We start from the raw sequence: 15,458 nt of genomic DNA, 5'->3' as shown, positions 1-15,458 counted from the left end.
AAACGTTCCTTATTCCTAGTGGCATGCCATCACGTCAGCCAAAGGCAAGTGGCCTCCTGTGAGGCCAGGAAGGAGGCATGGGTCTTGCCCACCTTCCGTTACCACATAGCAAGAAACTAGAAAGTAGAACAGCAAGCAGGGACACCTGTGTGAGGAAAGGGTGTTGGTAACGGCCCACAGGCCATCACTTCTTCACAAAGGGAGGGATGTTGGCGGGGCTCCAGAGCCTCTAGGCGTCCACACACTGCTTCTTCATCACAGTGAAATAGCCGTGCCATGGGACTGCGCCCACCCAGAAGGTGCACATTTGTCTCTGAAAAACACCACCACCACAGCAAAAGTCAGCAGTGTGCCAAGTGCGAGAGAAAAAGTGGTTCTGTTACCGGGTGCCAGCGTAGGAGCTAGGTGCCAGCGTTGGAGCTGGCTGCCAGCATAGGAACAGACCAGAAGACGGGTTGTCACCCGTCAAGGAACACCCCATAGAACTTGCTGGCTGGAGGCTGCAGACCCTTGTAGCCACCAGAAGTTACGTGGAGGAATGTTTGTCCCCATCCCATCCATGGATAGACAGCAAATACTAATCATCATATTTTTGGTGGGAGATCAGATGTAAATTTGATTTTATTTTTAATCCTCCTTAATATTGTCTATAATGTAAATACCACAGTTCTGTGCCAGGTATAAACTAATACATGTCATCTTAATAATCAAATAATGCCTTTTGCTCTGATGACAAATACATCAGATAAGAGCAACGTAGAGGATTCTAGGACCTAACATAAATTTTATTCCAAAGCTCCTTCTTCTCCCTTTCAAAATGTCATTGAAATGACAGATGAAAACTTCTGTGTGGGTAATAGATGGACAAACAGGTGGAAAGAGGCTTAGGCAGATGGACAGGCAGGTAGACATTCTAGAAAAACAGCAGTGGCCATCTTCAGTAACTGACTGGAAACACAGGGGCATTTCAGAAGTGAGGGGCAAACAGTGTCAGAGAGAAGAGCGTTAGGTCTTGGCTGAATTCTGACACACACAAAGGAGGATTGTGGGGTCCCCACAAACCCACAAGATACCAAGTCAAGATGATTTTATGTGCAGATTACATCAAACCTTGGGAATCCAAAGCTCTTTTGGTCTTTAAACTGATCCGATTGCAGAAAAAAGTTGAAAAGCCCCTGTTCTCATTACACCAGACCAGAGAAACCCTGAAGCCAAAATACAACCAAGAAATAAACTGTAACCCAGACTTACCTAGTAAAATAGAATACAATATCCTTTAAAAAGTCAGCAAATTAAAGGCAGCATATTGAACAACTGCTGACCCTTGTGCAGTGCTTTGCAGAGTTCCCTTGACATGAAGTATGTACAGTGTCTGTACCTGGACCTTCTGATTCAGTAGGTTTGGGATGAGGCCATGGAATCTGTGTGTGTGTGTGTGTGTGTGTGTGTGTGTACCCCACACTCCAAGTCATTCTCTGGGGAGTTTGAGTGTAATTAATATTGATATATAGAAAAGCAAAATTCATAAACAAAAAGTGGCACCCTAAGCCACCAGGCTTCCCTGGTGGTTCAGACGGTAAAGTGTCTGCCTGCAATGCGAGAGACCCGGGTTCAATCCCTGGGTCGGGAAGATCCCCTGGCAAAAGAAATGGCAACCCACCTCAGTACTCTTGCCTGGAAAATCCCATGGACAGAGGAGCCATGGTAAACTACAGTCTATGGAGTCACAAAGAATTGGACACAACTGAGTGACTTCACTTCACTAAGCCCTCTATATTCTAAGAGACGAGGGCAGACCCCACCCATGCCACTGCTCCCTTCCAGCTTGGACCCCACAGGATGGCTCCCACAAAGGGAGGTGACAAGAAAAAGAGGCTGTCCTGTCCACAACAAAGCAGTGACCTGAGATTAGCCACCCACATGCACAAGCACATCCACGGAGTGACCTTCGGGAATTGCACCCTTGCAATCAAACAGAACTAGAAATTTGTCATAAAGGAGAGGAGGATGCCAGATGTGTGTGTCCATAACAAGCTCCACAAAGCTGATCGGGTCAGAGGAACAAGGACGGTCCCCTGCCATGTCCAGGTCCAGTTGTCCAGAAACCCTGCCAAAGATGCAGCTTCACCCGGAAAGCCTGCACACCTTGATCTGTGCATCTGCCACCACTCTCAATGCAGATGAGAACTAACCACGACACTCAGTTACAGAACAACCGAAAAAAGACACGTACTTCCTATGCCAGACACATAAGGATGACTCAATATTAGGGGATCTGTTATTTGAATTTATTTTAGTAATGGGTCAAAGAAGAAAAATTATTCAATATACTTGGTAGATATTGAAAGGAAAATTAATAGAAGAAAACATCCTTAATTAAAAAAAATAACTCTTGATAAAGAGGGAGTTGGAAGAACTTTGGAAATCAACACCTGATATAGTATTTACTAATAAGGTATAAATACTGAAAAGAATCCCATTAAATCCTCCAGGAATGAGACACCACCCAGCATGACTCCTCTTCAGCATATTATTCCAAACACTTGGAAAGAAAGGAATAAAGTTTTGTTTATCGATAAATGTGTACTTAAAAATGTGTGCTCTAAAACCGAGATGGGCCATGGAAACTTTACAAAGAATAAAAGAGCTTCCTGGAGACAAGTTTCCTAATTAATGTTAGTGTTAATTCTTTAATATTTTCTACAAACAGGTAAAAAGTAACAACTCTCCTTTATCCTCAATGCGCCCAGTAGAAAATATAAACTTCAGCCCACAATATTTCTACTACCATGAAAAGATAAACAAAACTAAAATAAAAGGTCAGATGGTATCCCACGTGCTCCCTGCTTGAATGTTTGTCCTGAGGAGCCTCTGCTCTGCTGGAAGTGATGGATTTGTTCACAGTAAGCCCACAGCGGAAGTTTTAGGTTCCCGTCAACAGACCTTTGTGTTCCCCCCTGTGACTGCACGCCACAGCAGTTCTGAGCACGGTCCCAAGGAACCCCACTGCAGAAGCTCATTAGCAACACCAGTTCTTAGATTCCTCTCCAGACTACTGAGTCTGATTCTGCAGGGGGAACCCTGCCATCCAGGTGTGTCAAGGCCGCCAAATGATTCTGACCTGTCTCATGTGAAGGACCATGAGTGTGAAGGAAGGGGCCCACCTCCACCTGCAGAGAGCCCGGGGGGCTTCACCAACATCAGAGGAAGCCCTCAGGTCAACCCCGGATACTCCCACCCCAAGTCAGAGATACAGGCTTGAGGCCAAAAGCCCCCGGGCCACATCAACCCTCTGCTTCGAGCCTGGGGCTCTTCCCAAGGCTGAGCCTGGGAGGTTGGGGACATACCTGACCTGATCATTGCTTAATCTCCAGCACCCAGCATAACACCTGGTGCCAGGTAAGCTTTGATTAGCAGTTGAGTGAATGAATGGACTTCCCTTTGTACTTTCACAAGAATGGGCAACCTCGGGTCGGGCCACAGTAGGGTGGTACCTCCAGGTCCAAGAGGGTGGATTCCCAGTGAATGTGTGTGAGCAAGTTTCCCTGTGCCAGGAACCCAGAGGGATGGAGGCCTTGCACTGAGAGTGATCTTGACAGCACCCTGTCCCTAGGACAAGGCTTCCTTCACAGTCTGCTGCCCTGCACTGTCTGCTACAAGGGCCGCAGGACTGACCACTCTGGGGCTCTGCTCTGGGAGATGTGCCGACCACTCAAAGACAAGATCTGGGTGCCACAAGTTCTGCCTGGGGCTCAGAGCAGCCAAGACCACCACAGACAGTTGGTGTGTCCCCTACCTTTTCTGGTTTGGAGGTGTTCTTAACCACGCAATTCTCGTTACCGTTTGGAAGCTTTCTGCAGTTGGTGCGGGCGATTTCAGCGTCAATAAAGTATTCCAGGCAATCCGTGACCTGTTGATTAGCAGTCATGCAATTTTGTTCAAAAAGCCTTCTTCTACTTGTTAATGTTTTTAACAAACCCTGAAAAAACTGCTCTTCCTTTCATTCCCTCTCCTTATCTCCTCCTCCTCCCCCTTCCAAACATATCTTTACGAGATGGCCTGTGGAGCCACCACACAAAGATACCCCTACCTGGAGCCGGATTCCCCGGGGCAGAGGCTCCATCCAGTGTGGGGCCTTCCTGAAGGCAAGACCTTCTACTTCAGAACAACTGGCTCCTGCGCCCGGGGTGTTACCAGTTCACTTGGGCCCTGTGGGAACAGGACCCTCGGCCACATGGGCTCTCCTCCTTGAGCCCCTTCCCATACACACACACACACACACACACACACCCTTCAGATTTTGTCACCTGAGGTCCCCTGCCCATTGAGGCTCCCCCACCCAAGACCCCTAACCCCACCCCAGGGTCCTGTGTAGCCAGGCTTGCTGTCTTCCTGTTCTCTGAGTGTTTAGGAAGCAGAACAGGAGCAGTTGACAGAATTCATGAATGATTGAGTGAGGTGAAGGCTGCTGTATGTCCATTTATTAATAAATCTGCCTCCATCTGGTTTTAAAAGATTACAGTAGGATTTAGAGACGGCCAAGCCTGCCATGCAGAAAATACTTCTCCCATCAGCTCTTAGAGTCAGAGCAGGAATAGATAAGGGCTGTCCTTCCACAGTGCTGTCCCAGACCTTCGTAGGTGGGGTCCCCGGATCAACAGCATTAGCATCACTAGGGAAGTGGATGGAAATGCAGGTTCTGAACCACTGAGTCAGAAACTGCTGGGGGTAGGGGTGGGGTATGCACAGTCAGTGTCTGAACAAGCCTCCAGGTGATTCTGATGACCAGGGGAAGTAAAATAAAGCAAAGAGGAAGAAGACAGCAAGAGATAGGAGTGTGTCTGCAGCTTGGGTCCAAGTTCCCCTGGAGTCAACCTTTGCTACCAGGCCTTCCCACACTGCCTCTCCAGCCTTAAGCAAGAAGATCCTGCCAGTCCATCCTAAAGGAAATTAACCCTGAATATTCATTGGAAGGACTGATGCTGAAGCTGGAACTCCAATACTTTGGCCACCTGATGCAAACAGCAGACTCATTGGAAAAGACCCTGATGCTGGGAAAGATTGAAGGCGGGAGGAGAAGGGGACAGAGGATTAGATGGTTGGATGGCCTCACCAACTCAATGGACATGCATTTGAGCAGGCTCTGGGAGATAGTGACGGACAGGGAAGCCTGGCATGCTTCAGTCCATGGGTTCGCAAAGAATCAGACGTGACTTAGTGACTGAACAACAACAAATGACATCTTAGTTTTGTTCCAGAGAACTAACAGGGAGACTGGGCTGTTGTGGGAGAAGCCGGTTGGCCAGCTGGTGGCCAACCCAGGACTGAGACAGAGGCATTGGACATGGAACACACTCTCCCCCTGCAGTCCTGGCCTTGGCTCCTCCAGCCACAGGAAGGCAGAGGATGACTTGATTCCAGGGAATAGGGGACCTGAATGCACACGCCCCTTTCCGGAGGTGAGGAAACCAGAATGGCAGATTGAAAGACCACATCTGGTCACAGGGATCCCAAGAACTCCCTGACCTGATGCCCCTCTGGCTTTTAGTATTCCTAAGACAGCCTGAACATCTCGCCCACAGTCTAGGAGGCCCGGCCTGGCCTGGTCACAGCCCACCTGTCTGGCCGCTCACACTGGCTCCTTAGGGCTAGGAGTCACACTCCTTCTTCCCCGCCTTGCACCCCTAAACTCTCCCTGCTCACCTCCTGTAGTGGAGACTGTTGGCAGGGGCCCAGGCACCCACCTACTCTGCTGCTTCCTGGGGCTCCCTGCTGCCAGATGGAGCATCTCCCAGCCAGTGACAGGTGAGAGCTGGTGGGAGAGGAACCCAGCTCCCCTCCTGCAGGTGGTCCAACCCTGCACAGGTGTTGCACCATCTCCTCGAGGCCCAAGGGACACGGGGTCCAGGTGCCCTCAACAGTCAACGTGCTCTGCGACTCCCCTGCACTGGCCACTTCCCTGCCCCCTCTCAATCCCCTCTGACTGCCAGGTGCTTCCTGGATGGCCTCTCAAATAAACCACTTCACCGAAACACTAGTGCTAGAGGCTGCTTCTGGGCAACCCCCCAAAAAACACCTCCCACCAACCTCCTTTCCCTGTAGCCCGTCTGCCCTTGGGTGTCACCTTCAGCTTAACTTGGGGAGGCAGGGCTCAGTCATGACCATGCAGGGGACCCAGGTCCCACCCAGAGATCCTCACTTAATTGGTGAGGGTGTGGCTGGTGCAGGAAGGGGACTCACCAACTCTCTAAGGAAGCCCCACAAGCAACATGCCATAGGCGGCATCCCAGCTCTTGAGTTTGGCTTGGGGTTTTGTCTTCTTTTTAATTTTTTTTCATCGTCTTTGGCTTCCCTGGTGGCTCAGATAGTAAAGAGTCTGCCTGTAATGCAGGAAACCTGGGTTTGATCCCTGGGTCGGGAAGATCCCCTCGAGGAGGAAATGGCAACCCACTCCTATTCTTGCCTGGAGAATCCCATGGTCAGAGGAGCCTGGAGGGCTAGAGTCCGCGGGGTCACAGAGAGTCAGAAATGAATGGGCCACCAACTCTCTCTTTGATCAACATGTCTTGGCTTCTCAGCTTGATTTCCAGTGAAAGACAGTTCTTTACTTAATTAATTAATTTATTTTTGTTCACTCTGTGCAGCATGTTGGGTCCTAGTTCCCCAACCAGAGATCAAACCTATGCCCCCCCAAAGCAGGGGAACTCAGTCTTAACCACTGGACACACAGGGAAGTCTCGCATTTTGTCTTCTAATTGGTCCCCTGGCTTCCTAAAGGCTGTGATCATTTGTTTCCATCTCAGCCTCATCTACAGCGTCTGGTACTGCTTGTGGGTCCCAAAGGAGAAAACCGTGATGGGCTTTTCTTCCTGTGCAGAAGTCACAGGACCCAGGAGCCTTTACTTTGAAGGGTGACGGCGGTGCACCTGATGGAGCATGCAGTTGTCAGCATTGTGTGTTGGGGACACCGGGCTGATGGCGCACACGTTCCTGGAGACAGGGTCACATGTAGACTGGCCCCGCTCCTGCCACCAGAGAGCCTGAAGTCCAACACCTGGGTAAGTCTGTCACAATGGCCTGTCTGCTGAATGTCTTTGCAATACATCCTTGCAAATTTCCTGTGTACTTACACCCCAACTACACCCCAAACACCTGACTGAGGCTAGAAGTCAGCAGAATTCCAACACCAGGGACCCCTTCGTGGACTTGGCAGGTGGGGGTGGAGTGTCCCCCATATGGATATCAGGTGATGGATGACTCTCAGCACTGGGTCACCTGAGGCCCTGTAGGGAGGGATTCCATGGACAGAACCGCTGCCGCTAAAAAGATGTAGGACTGAGAGAATGAAGGGATCTGGGAGGAGGCACTTTATGAGCCTACCTATTCCATGTCAACCCACATCCCATGGGATATGGGGAGACTGAATGTCACAGGGTAGCATTATTGTAAAAATATTCACGGTGCTCAGTTGTCTCACAACCTTAGCAAACATGGATCACAAATGGGTGATTTGCCATTTGGGGTTTAACTGAGTTCATAGGTTGGGGCCCCTAGGACAGCCGTCAGGGCACCTAAGAAAGGGAGCTGGCCGTGGGGCTCAGCGCCACTGTGTCCAGGACTACTGGGTCCCAGTGCAGCTCACGTGTCCTCTCTCTCATCCTGGCTTTGGTCTGTGCTGCCAGGGGCAAGCAGGAGCGAGTATGTGACCTGAGAGGAAGCGCCCTTACCTGCATCTGCACCCGCCACACATTGACCACCTGGAAGAGGAATTTGTCCTTGCTATCTTTGTTGTACTCCTGCATGGCGAACCACAGACACTGCTTCACGTTGCTGCTTGAGCTGCTGACGTTCCTTAATTCCCTCAAGACCTTGTTCGTGTCCTTGTATACAAGCGTGCTGCCCCCCAGGGCCACCAGGGCCACCAGGAGGGCAAGCAGGAGCTGGCAGGTCCTCCAGAGTCTGGTCATGGTCCCTTCTTCCGAGGACACAGGTGAACGTCTCTGTCCTCCCAGGGATGGAGCTGCGAGTGGTGTGGGGTGGCCGCTGCTGGCACGACAGCCTCCAGAGATCTTACCTGGAGAGAATCAGCTTGGATCAAGACAGAAGCATCAGGGTCAGCTGGTGGGACTAGCCCTGTCCTCCAAGAAGTCCCAACCATGAGAAGCCAGATCAGAGTTCCCACCTGCCTGCTGCCCTGCTCCTCTTGGGTGGCTTCTCCAGGGAGCTCACTTAGAGCCCCGGGTTCACACCTACGCTGTGAGCCTCATAGCCCACTCCTGTTTCTGCGTCTCTGACTTGTAAGAAGTGGCTGTAAAGGGTGTGGCGGCCCCGAGGTTTCCTACTTTGGCTCCCTTTCCAGCCCGCTCCCCGTCCTGGGAACCCAGCGCTCTCAGCTGCATCAACGCCCTAGTCTGGGGACTCTTTGTTCCTGCTCCCTGGTCCGTGGAGCAGGACCATGCCCCCCAGGGCAGTCCCACTTTGTGATGTAATCCCACACCTGTGACCCTGTCTCAGAGGGCGCCTCGCCCCGGATGGCGCCTGGTCCTTGTCCCGGCGGCCCACATGGCATGCCCCTCCTGCTTCTGCCCTTGGAGTGGAAGGCTGAGCATGCTATGACCTCGGCTTCCTAAGAGCCTGGCCTCTGACCCCCTCTGCTGGGCACCTTTCCAACATCTTTGCGAAATAATGCAAGTATTTCTGCATAATAAAAGACCAGAGAAAGAATCAATGCAAAGCATTACATGAATTTAAATTTAGTGAAAGAAAGTGAAAGGTACTCAGTCATGTCCGACTCTTTGCAAACCCATGGACTATACAGGTCCATGGAATTCTCCAGGCCAGAATACTGGGGTGGGTAGTCATTCTCTTCTCCACAGGGTCTTCCCAACCCAGGGATTGAACCCAGGTCTCCCGCATTGCAGTCTGATTCTTTACCAGCTGAGTCACCAGGGAATGGCCTATTGCTGGTCACTTATTGGTACAGTTGACTCTTGAGCAACGAAGGGGTGAGGGGCATCTACCCGCAGTACAGTCAAAAATCCACATAGAACATCTGATTCCCCCAAAACTTAACTACTGATAGCTTATGGTTGAAATTTGTTTACAGTTGACAAATGCATTTTTTAAAAAAAATATCCATTTATGAGTGTACCTACCTACTTTAAGCCAGTATTGTTCTGAGATCAACTCTAATGCATTCATGATTTTTAAATTTTGCTACATATTAAAAGTACCAGGGGTACTTTAAGAGTTTCCTGCCTTTAGTAAATATGTGTGTTAGTTGCTCCAACGTGTCCAGCTTTTTGAGCCCATGAACTGTTGTAGCCCAAGAGGCTCCTCTGTCCATGGGATTCTCCAGGCAAGAATAATGGAGTGGGTTGCCATTTCCTTCTCCAGGGGATCTTCCCAACATAGGGACTGAACCCAGGTCTCCTTCATTGCAGGCAGATTCTTTACCATCTGAGCCACCAGGGATACAAACGCATTATGATTTGAATAAAAGGAGCCTCTTCAGTTCAGTTCAGTCTCTCAGTCATGTCCAACTCTTTGCGACCCCACGGACTGCAGCACACCAGGCTTCCCTATCCATCACCACATCACCAACTCCTGGAGCTTACTCAAACTAATGTCCAATGAGTCGGTGATGCCATCCAACCATCTCATCCTCTGTCATCCCCTTTTCCTCCCACCTTCAAACTTTCCCAGCATCAGGGTCTTTTCCAATGAGTCAGTTCTTTGCATCAAGTGGCCAAAGTATTGGAGTTTCAGCTTCAACATCAGCCCTTCTAATGAATATTCAGGACTGATTCCTTTAGGATGGACTGGTTGGATCTCCTTGCAGTCCAAGGGACTCTCAAGAGTCTTCTCCAACACCACAGTTCAAAAGCATCAATTCTTCAGCACTCAGCTTTCTTTATAGTCCAACTCTCACATCCATACTGGACTACTGGAAAAACCATAGCTTTGACTAGATGGACCTTTGTTGGCAAAGTAATGTCTCTGCTTTTTAATATGCTGTCTAGGTTGGTCATAGCTTTTCTTCCAAGGAGCAAGTGTCTTTTAATTTCATGACTGCAGTCACCATCTGCAGTGATTTTGGAGCCCCCCAAAATAAACTCTGTCACTGTTTCCATTGTTTCCCCATCTATTTGCCATGAAGTGGTGAGACCAGATGCCATGATCTTAGCTTTCTGAATGCTGAGTTTTAAGCCAACTTTTTCACTCTCTGTTACGGTGACTTAAAAATTGTATTTAAAGAATTCTCAACAGTGCTGGAAAATGCTTATTGAAAAAGTTGTGCACAAGATGCAGAACACTAAATATAATTCACTTCTTCATAAATGAAAAATGTGTTGTTAGGAAAAAGCAGAGAATCTTGTTACTAACCTTGTAGGAGAGTCTTGATCACCCTTCAGTTGCGGGTACTGCCTCTTCACCCTTGGCCCTGGGAGGCCCTCCCATTGCACCGAGCCCAAGGCCAGCGCTTCACCTGCCCGCATAGGGCACAGCCTCCTCTCGGGGTCTGGGGGGTCCCTCCCTCACCTCCACTAGTCCCTCATCCTGGCTCATCCCCCTGCCAGTCTCCACACAAACTCCCCCCAAGTCTCATGTGCCCCTCCTGGCTCCTGTTTTCACCACTCTTTTTGTTCTTCCCTGTCATCCATCATAACCTACAGTTAGTTATCCATGAATATCTTGATGGCCTGTCTCTCCCCATGAGAAATAAAACGGACTTTCTAAGAGCAGGGAATCCTTCCTGCCACACAACACGTCTCCGCCAGAGCCAGGCCAGCCATGGAGAATGTGTGAATGTTTGAGGAGTCAGTGAGCAATGCTTTTGCTTTCATGGAAAAACACTCATTTCTGATTTTTCTTCATAATGTTTCAAGTGCTCTATATTGTAGATGAATTAATTACATATTATGTAATTATATATATATTATATTTATATATTATGTAATATAAATATATAATATACTATATAATAAATATAATTATACAAATAGAAATATAACTATAATAAATATAAATATAATTTATATAATATAAATATATTATATATTATATATGATTATATATTATAATTATATTGAATTATAATTCAATAATTATAATTATTGAAGAATATATTTTATATATTCTATATATTCTTCAATAACTAGGAAAAAAAAGAGAGTAGATAAGCTTAGCAGGGGTATGATGGTAAATAAATGGAAACAGGTTAGACCAGAGTGCAATTCCTATGCTCACAGCAGAAGACCAAGGAGGAGTGGGACCTGAGGGCTGACAATCTGTCACCCTGAGGGAGTCAGCCACACCTGCCCCTCCGCCCCTGGGCTCAGGAAGCCTCAGGCACCATAGCTCAAGGTCTGAACCAGGGGAGACTCCACTCTGGGGGCATAGCACCAGAGACCGCAGGGCCTCTTCCTTGGGACTCCACTTCCCTCCCTCCTGGGACACTTGGGTCCCCTCCCAATTCTGTCACGGCCAAGAGTATAAAGGAGACAGGTTTTCTCCTACGTGCGATGGTTCCCACAACGCAGGGACACGGGTGAGCAAGGGCCCTCAGGAGGGAAGCCCAAACAGGTTGGGAGGCACCCAAGGCCCCACTGAGTCCCTCAGGCCAGGGGGTCATAAAGGGCAAAACCCAAGACCCAGCCTGGCAAATGTGGAGCCCACATCAAGGGTCTTCAGTGGATGGGGGTGGAGTCCTCCCACCCCTAGGTCCTCAGAGGCTGGGCTGATGGAGTAACCCCTCAGCCCTTGTCCAATCAACTACTGAGTTCTAAACAATGCTGGACTTTTCTCTGACACCAGGGTGTATTTGAGGTTTCTCTTGGCTTGTCTTTTCTTAAGAACTCTAGTTGCCCAGAACCAGCTTCAATGTCATATGTCTTGGTTTGCGGCACTCTTGGCATTGGTACAACACGCTGGACACCCATGCATCCATCACCCAGACCAGGAGCCAGGGTGTCATAGGTCTCTCACACCTGCTCCTCAGCTGTCCTGTGACCCCACCCTGGACCCTGTGTTTCTCATCCCTGCCTTTCCTCAGCACTTAGTCACTGGTGTCTGCGCCCCTGCCGTGCCCAGTTCTGCTGGGTTTCCTACTTTGGGGAAGAACAGATGTCCATCACCACACATGCAACCCTGGGACCTGGGCTGTCCGCTCCACGTTATGGTACCAAGACTTGCACAGAGAAGCATGGCTGTGGTCCTTGTCCCTTCCCCAAGATGAAGACCAGCTCACCTGCACCCTTTGCCCTGACCACCCAGCCTCCTGCAGTAGTGGGCTGGCACGTGGCTGCTGTCCGCCTGTGCAGTGGAGGCAGGGTTGACAGCATCAGGATAAGATGTGAAGATTCCTTGTGCTCTCCAGTGGTCTCCCAAGGTGAGGGGGCCCTGGGAGACCCTCGTCTGAGAACATGTGATATGGGAGCTTCTAGGGTCAGGCACCTGGTCTGGACCCCAGAATATGTAAACCCCACCCCAGGGTGAGCCCAGCTGTGCTGACCTAAAGGAAAGCCACACAGCCACGACTCTGGGCCAGTCTCAGACCCTGACCTGATTATGGACTCCTGCTATAACTCACTGCTGAGATCAAGGTGAGGTCAAGGTGAGGGGGAGGGGCAGGTTGTCAGGCAGTATTCCTGTGCCAAGAGCTGAATAGCATACTAAAATTCACCCAACTGAAGCAATGTTTCCGGGGTTTGGATATTTTGTAGAAGGAAGTGGTTACTGTTGTTGACTTTGTAAAAGAACCAAATCCTATGTCCCCTAACACTCTCATAATCCTTTGAATTTCACAAGCACTTGCATACACACACACACGCACCATTAGCATGTTAATATTACCTAGAAGAGTTTGCTTCCCAGGTGGTTCAGTGATAAAAGAATCCACCTGCCAAGCAGGAGACATAAGTTTGATCCCTGGGTTGGGAATCCCCTGGAGAAGGAAATGGCAACCTACTTTAGTCTTCTTTTTTTTATTTTACTCCAATATTTTTACCTGGGAAATCCTACAGACAGGGGAGCCTGGTGGACTACAATTCATGGGGTTGCAAAGAACAGGACACAGGAAAGTTTAATCCTGGGTGGCTCTGATTGTAATCAGAGACAGTCCCCCTATTTGGCATACCTGTCAGGGAGGATGAATGCTTCCTACTATGTGTGATATTTTGAGGGTGCTTCTTATGCAGCTAGAGCTGATACAAGATCTTTTGATTGTGTCTTCCTTTAATTCTGGAAAATGTATCTTCATTATTTCTTATAATATTTCTATCTTTTTACTTTTCTCTTCTTCTAGGCTGTATAGGTTCGCAGTTCTACAGATCCTTGTACTTGCACTGTGTCCTTAAAGCATCCAAATTTCTCTCCTCATCCTTTCCTGCTGCCTCTGCGTACCTTCCCCTGTGATGAGATGAATTAACAAGGAGCTCAGCACATATACCCCAAAGGGCCCTGCTTCTCCAAACCAGGTAAACTGAGAAAACATTCTGGGTTTCGTGGAAATCAAGGATTTCTAAAAACAACACATCCATTTTTCTACTGTGTGCTTGTACTCTGTGTATATTTTCCCTCCCTATTGATTTCAGACTAGGCTGAATCTGGAGAGGTCCCTCCAGGACACGGTGACACGGAACAGGCCACTGGTTGTGACTGACCCAAGGATGTAAGTCATCACCCACAACCTGCTAATATGATTTCACTGATGACATCAGCTGTGGGTGTGAAATTTACCAGTCCCCTCCTCAGGCCCTCTCAGAGCCTGTGACCATGAGCTTCAACTCAGTGGATGGGCCACGGTTTTACTCTGATAAATCTGCTCCAGAGAGCAGGATCCAAAGGCAGAACATAAGCCACAGACAAGGTACCCTCATGGGATTCACACATCTCTGAAGACTGGGCTTCCTTGGAACCATTTCCCAGATCTTGGGCACAAGCGCCAACCACCTGGGGACCTTGTGTCTTTCTAATGTCAGGTCACAGAGATGGGCATAAATGGGAGAGGAGAGGAGATGAGAGAAATGAAGCCAGAGGGGTTACCAAGATAGAAAACTACTGACATATAATGAAACAGAGCAGATGTCAGGCCTTCCCCAGGGGGATGAGGGTTCGGGTGAAGATGCTCACTTGGGGCAGAGCCTGCCGACCCTCAGGAAGGGCCTGCTTGTCCCAGGCCAGTGTGGGCCCAGAGCCACAGTCTTCAGAACCAAGAGCTCTGAGCCAAGGGTGGGCAACAGACTGGCTTAGCTGACCACAGACTTATCCAGTCAATGTGTACATGCCCCTGCCAGACTGTGAGGATGTTACAGGATCTACACACAGGCTGGACAAGGAACCAAAGCGGAGCATACCACTGTCTTTGTGACAAGGCTGGCAGAGTTGTCCTTGGTAGTCTTGGGAAAAGCAGTCCCATCAGGGCTGATGACCCCTTCAGGGGAGCCAGCTGGCCAGAAAAGAGAGAAGCTAATGACCACCGACAAGAAAATCAGATCCCCAAACTCAAAAGGCAGAAGGAAGACCCCTCAGCCCCTCCTAAAGTCCTCCTCCAGACAGCGTCCCATGACCTCTCTGTCCCAGTTGGGCCCCCACACCCTTGAACCCTCCAGGGCAGCCCCCACCAGGACCCAGGGAGAGAGACGTGCTTGTAAGGAGTTCTGTTACCCCAGGGCCTGTCCCAGGGCTAGTGATCTATGTTGACAGCCTTGGAAGACAGGCTGGGCTCCTATGGGGAAACACACGGCTCAGGGAGTGGGAGGGAATGGGGGCACTGGAGCTGCCATCTTCTGAGCCATCCCCAGAGACCTTGAGAAGACATTCTCATCCATCAGTGAGCTCCAGGGCAGTTGCCCTATGGGAGTCCACAGAGGACAGAGCCTTCCATTGTCTTAGTCACCCACTTCCCACCCCTGTGCCTGGGCATCCTCCCCCCATCCCAACCCAGAAGGACCATCCACTGTGAGTCTGTCCTCAGAGATGGACATGGAAAGGACACAAGTGGCTGTCACCTGCAAAACTGTCTGGATTCTTTTTGAGTGGAATGGATGGAGGGTGGAGAGATTGGAACATGAATAGAAAAAAGAATGGAAGAATGCATAATGGAAGGAAGGAAGGATGGATGGATGGATGGATGAAAACATAGATGATGCAAGGATGGATGAATGCATGGCTGGACAGATACATGGAAGGATGGTTGGATGAGTGAATAGATACGTGGGTAGATGAATGGAAGGATGAATAAATGGATGGATGGAAGCATGCATGAATGGACAGGTGATAGACAAATGAAGAATATATGAATGAATGAATATACAACACCAATCCCAAGGGCCCTGTAGGACCCATGAAGGACAACCTTCCGTGAGCAGAGGAGTTTGATTAACTCAGTACCTTCACCTGCAACCAAGGTGAGACCAATGATAAATTCTCCATCACTCAACATTGGCAGCAACATC

At 49.3% G+C, this 15,458-nt stretch overlaps 1 protein-coding gene across 1 annotated transcript; it reads right to left on the bottom strand.

Annotated features, from left to right (window-relative positions):
* Positions 1 to 229: 229 nt before the first annotated feature.
* Positions 230 to 15,457, bottom strand: LOC122681077 (cystatin-8-like). Its single transcript, XM_043882798.1, has 5 exons — positions 15,394 to 15,457; positions 13,941 to 13,972; positions 7,728 to 7,940; positions 3,797 to 3,910; positions 230 to 313 (listed from the first exon to the last, which is right to left on the bottom strand). Exons 1-5 carry the CDS (start codon positions 15,455 to 15,457, stop codon positions 230 to 232), a joined length of 507 nt encoding a protein of 168 aa, XP_043738733.1.
* Between the last annotated feature and the right edge of the window lies 1 nt (position 15,458).

Source organism: Cervus elaphus, chromosome 23 (assembly GCF_910594005.1).
Source record: "Cervus elaphus chromosome 23, mCerEla1.1, whole genome shotgun sequence".
In the NCBI taxonomy this organism is placed as follows: Eukaryota; Metazoa; Chordata; class Mammalia; order Artiodactyla; family Cervidae; genus Cervus; species Cervus elaphus.
The sequence above is the reverse complement of the archived record's forward strand: the minus strand, read 5'-3'. Positions and strand labels throughout refer to the sequence as shown.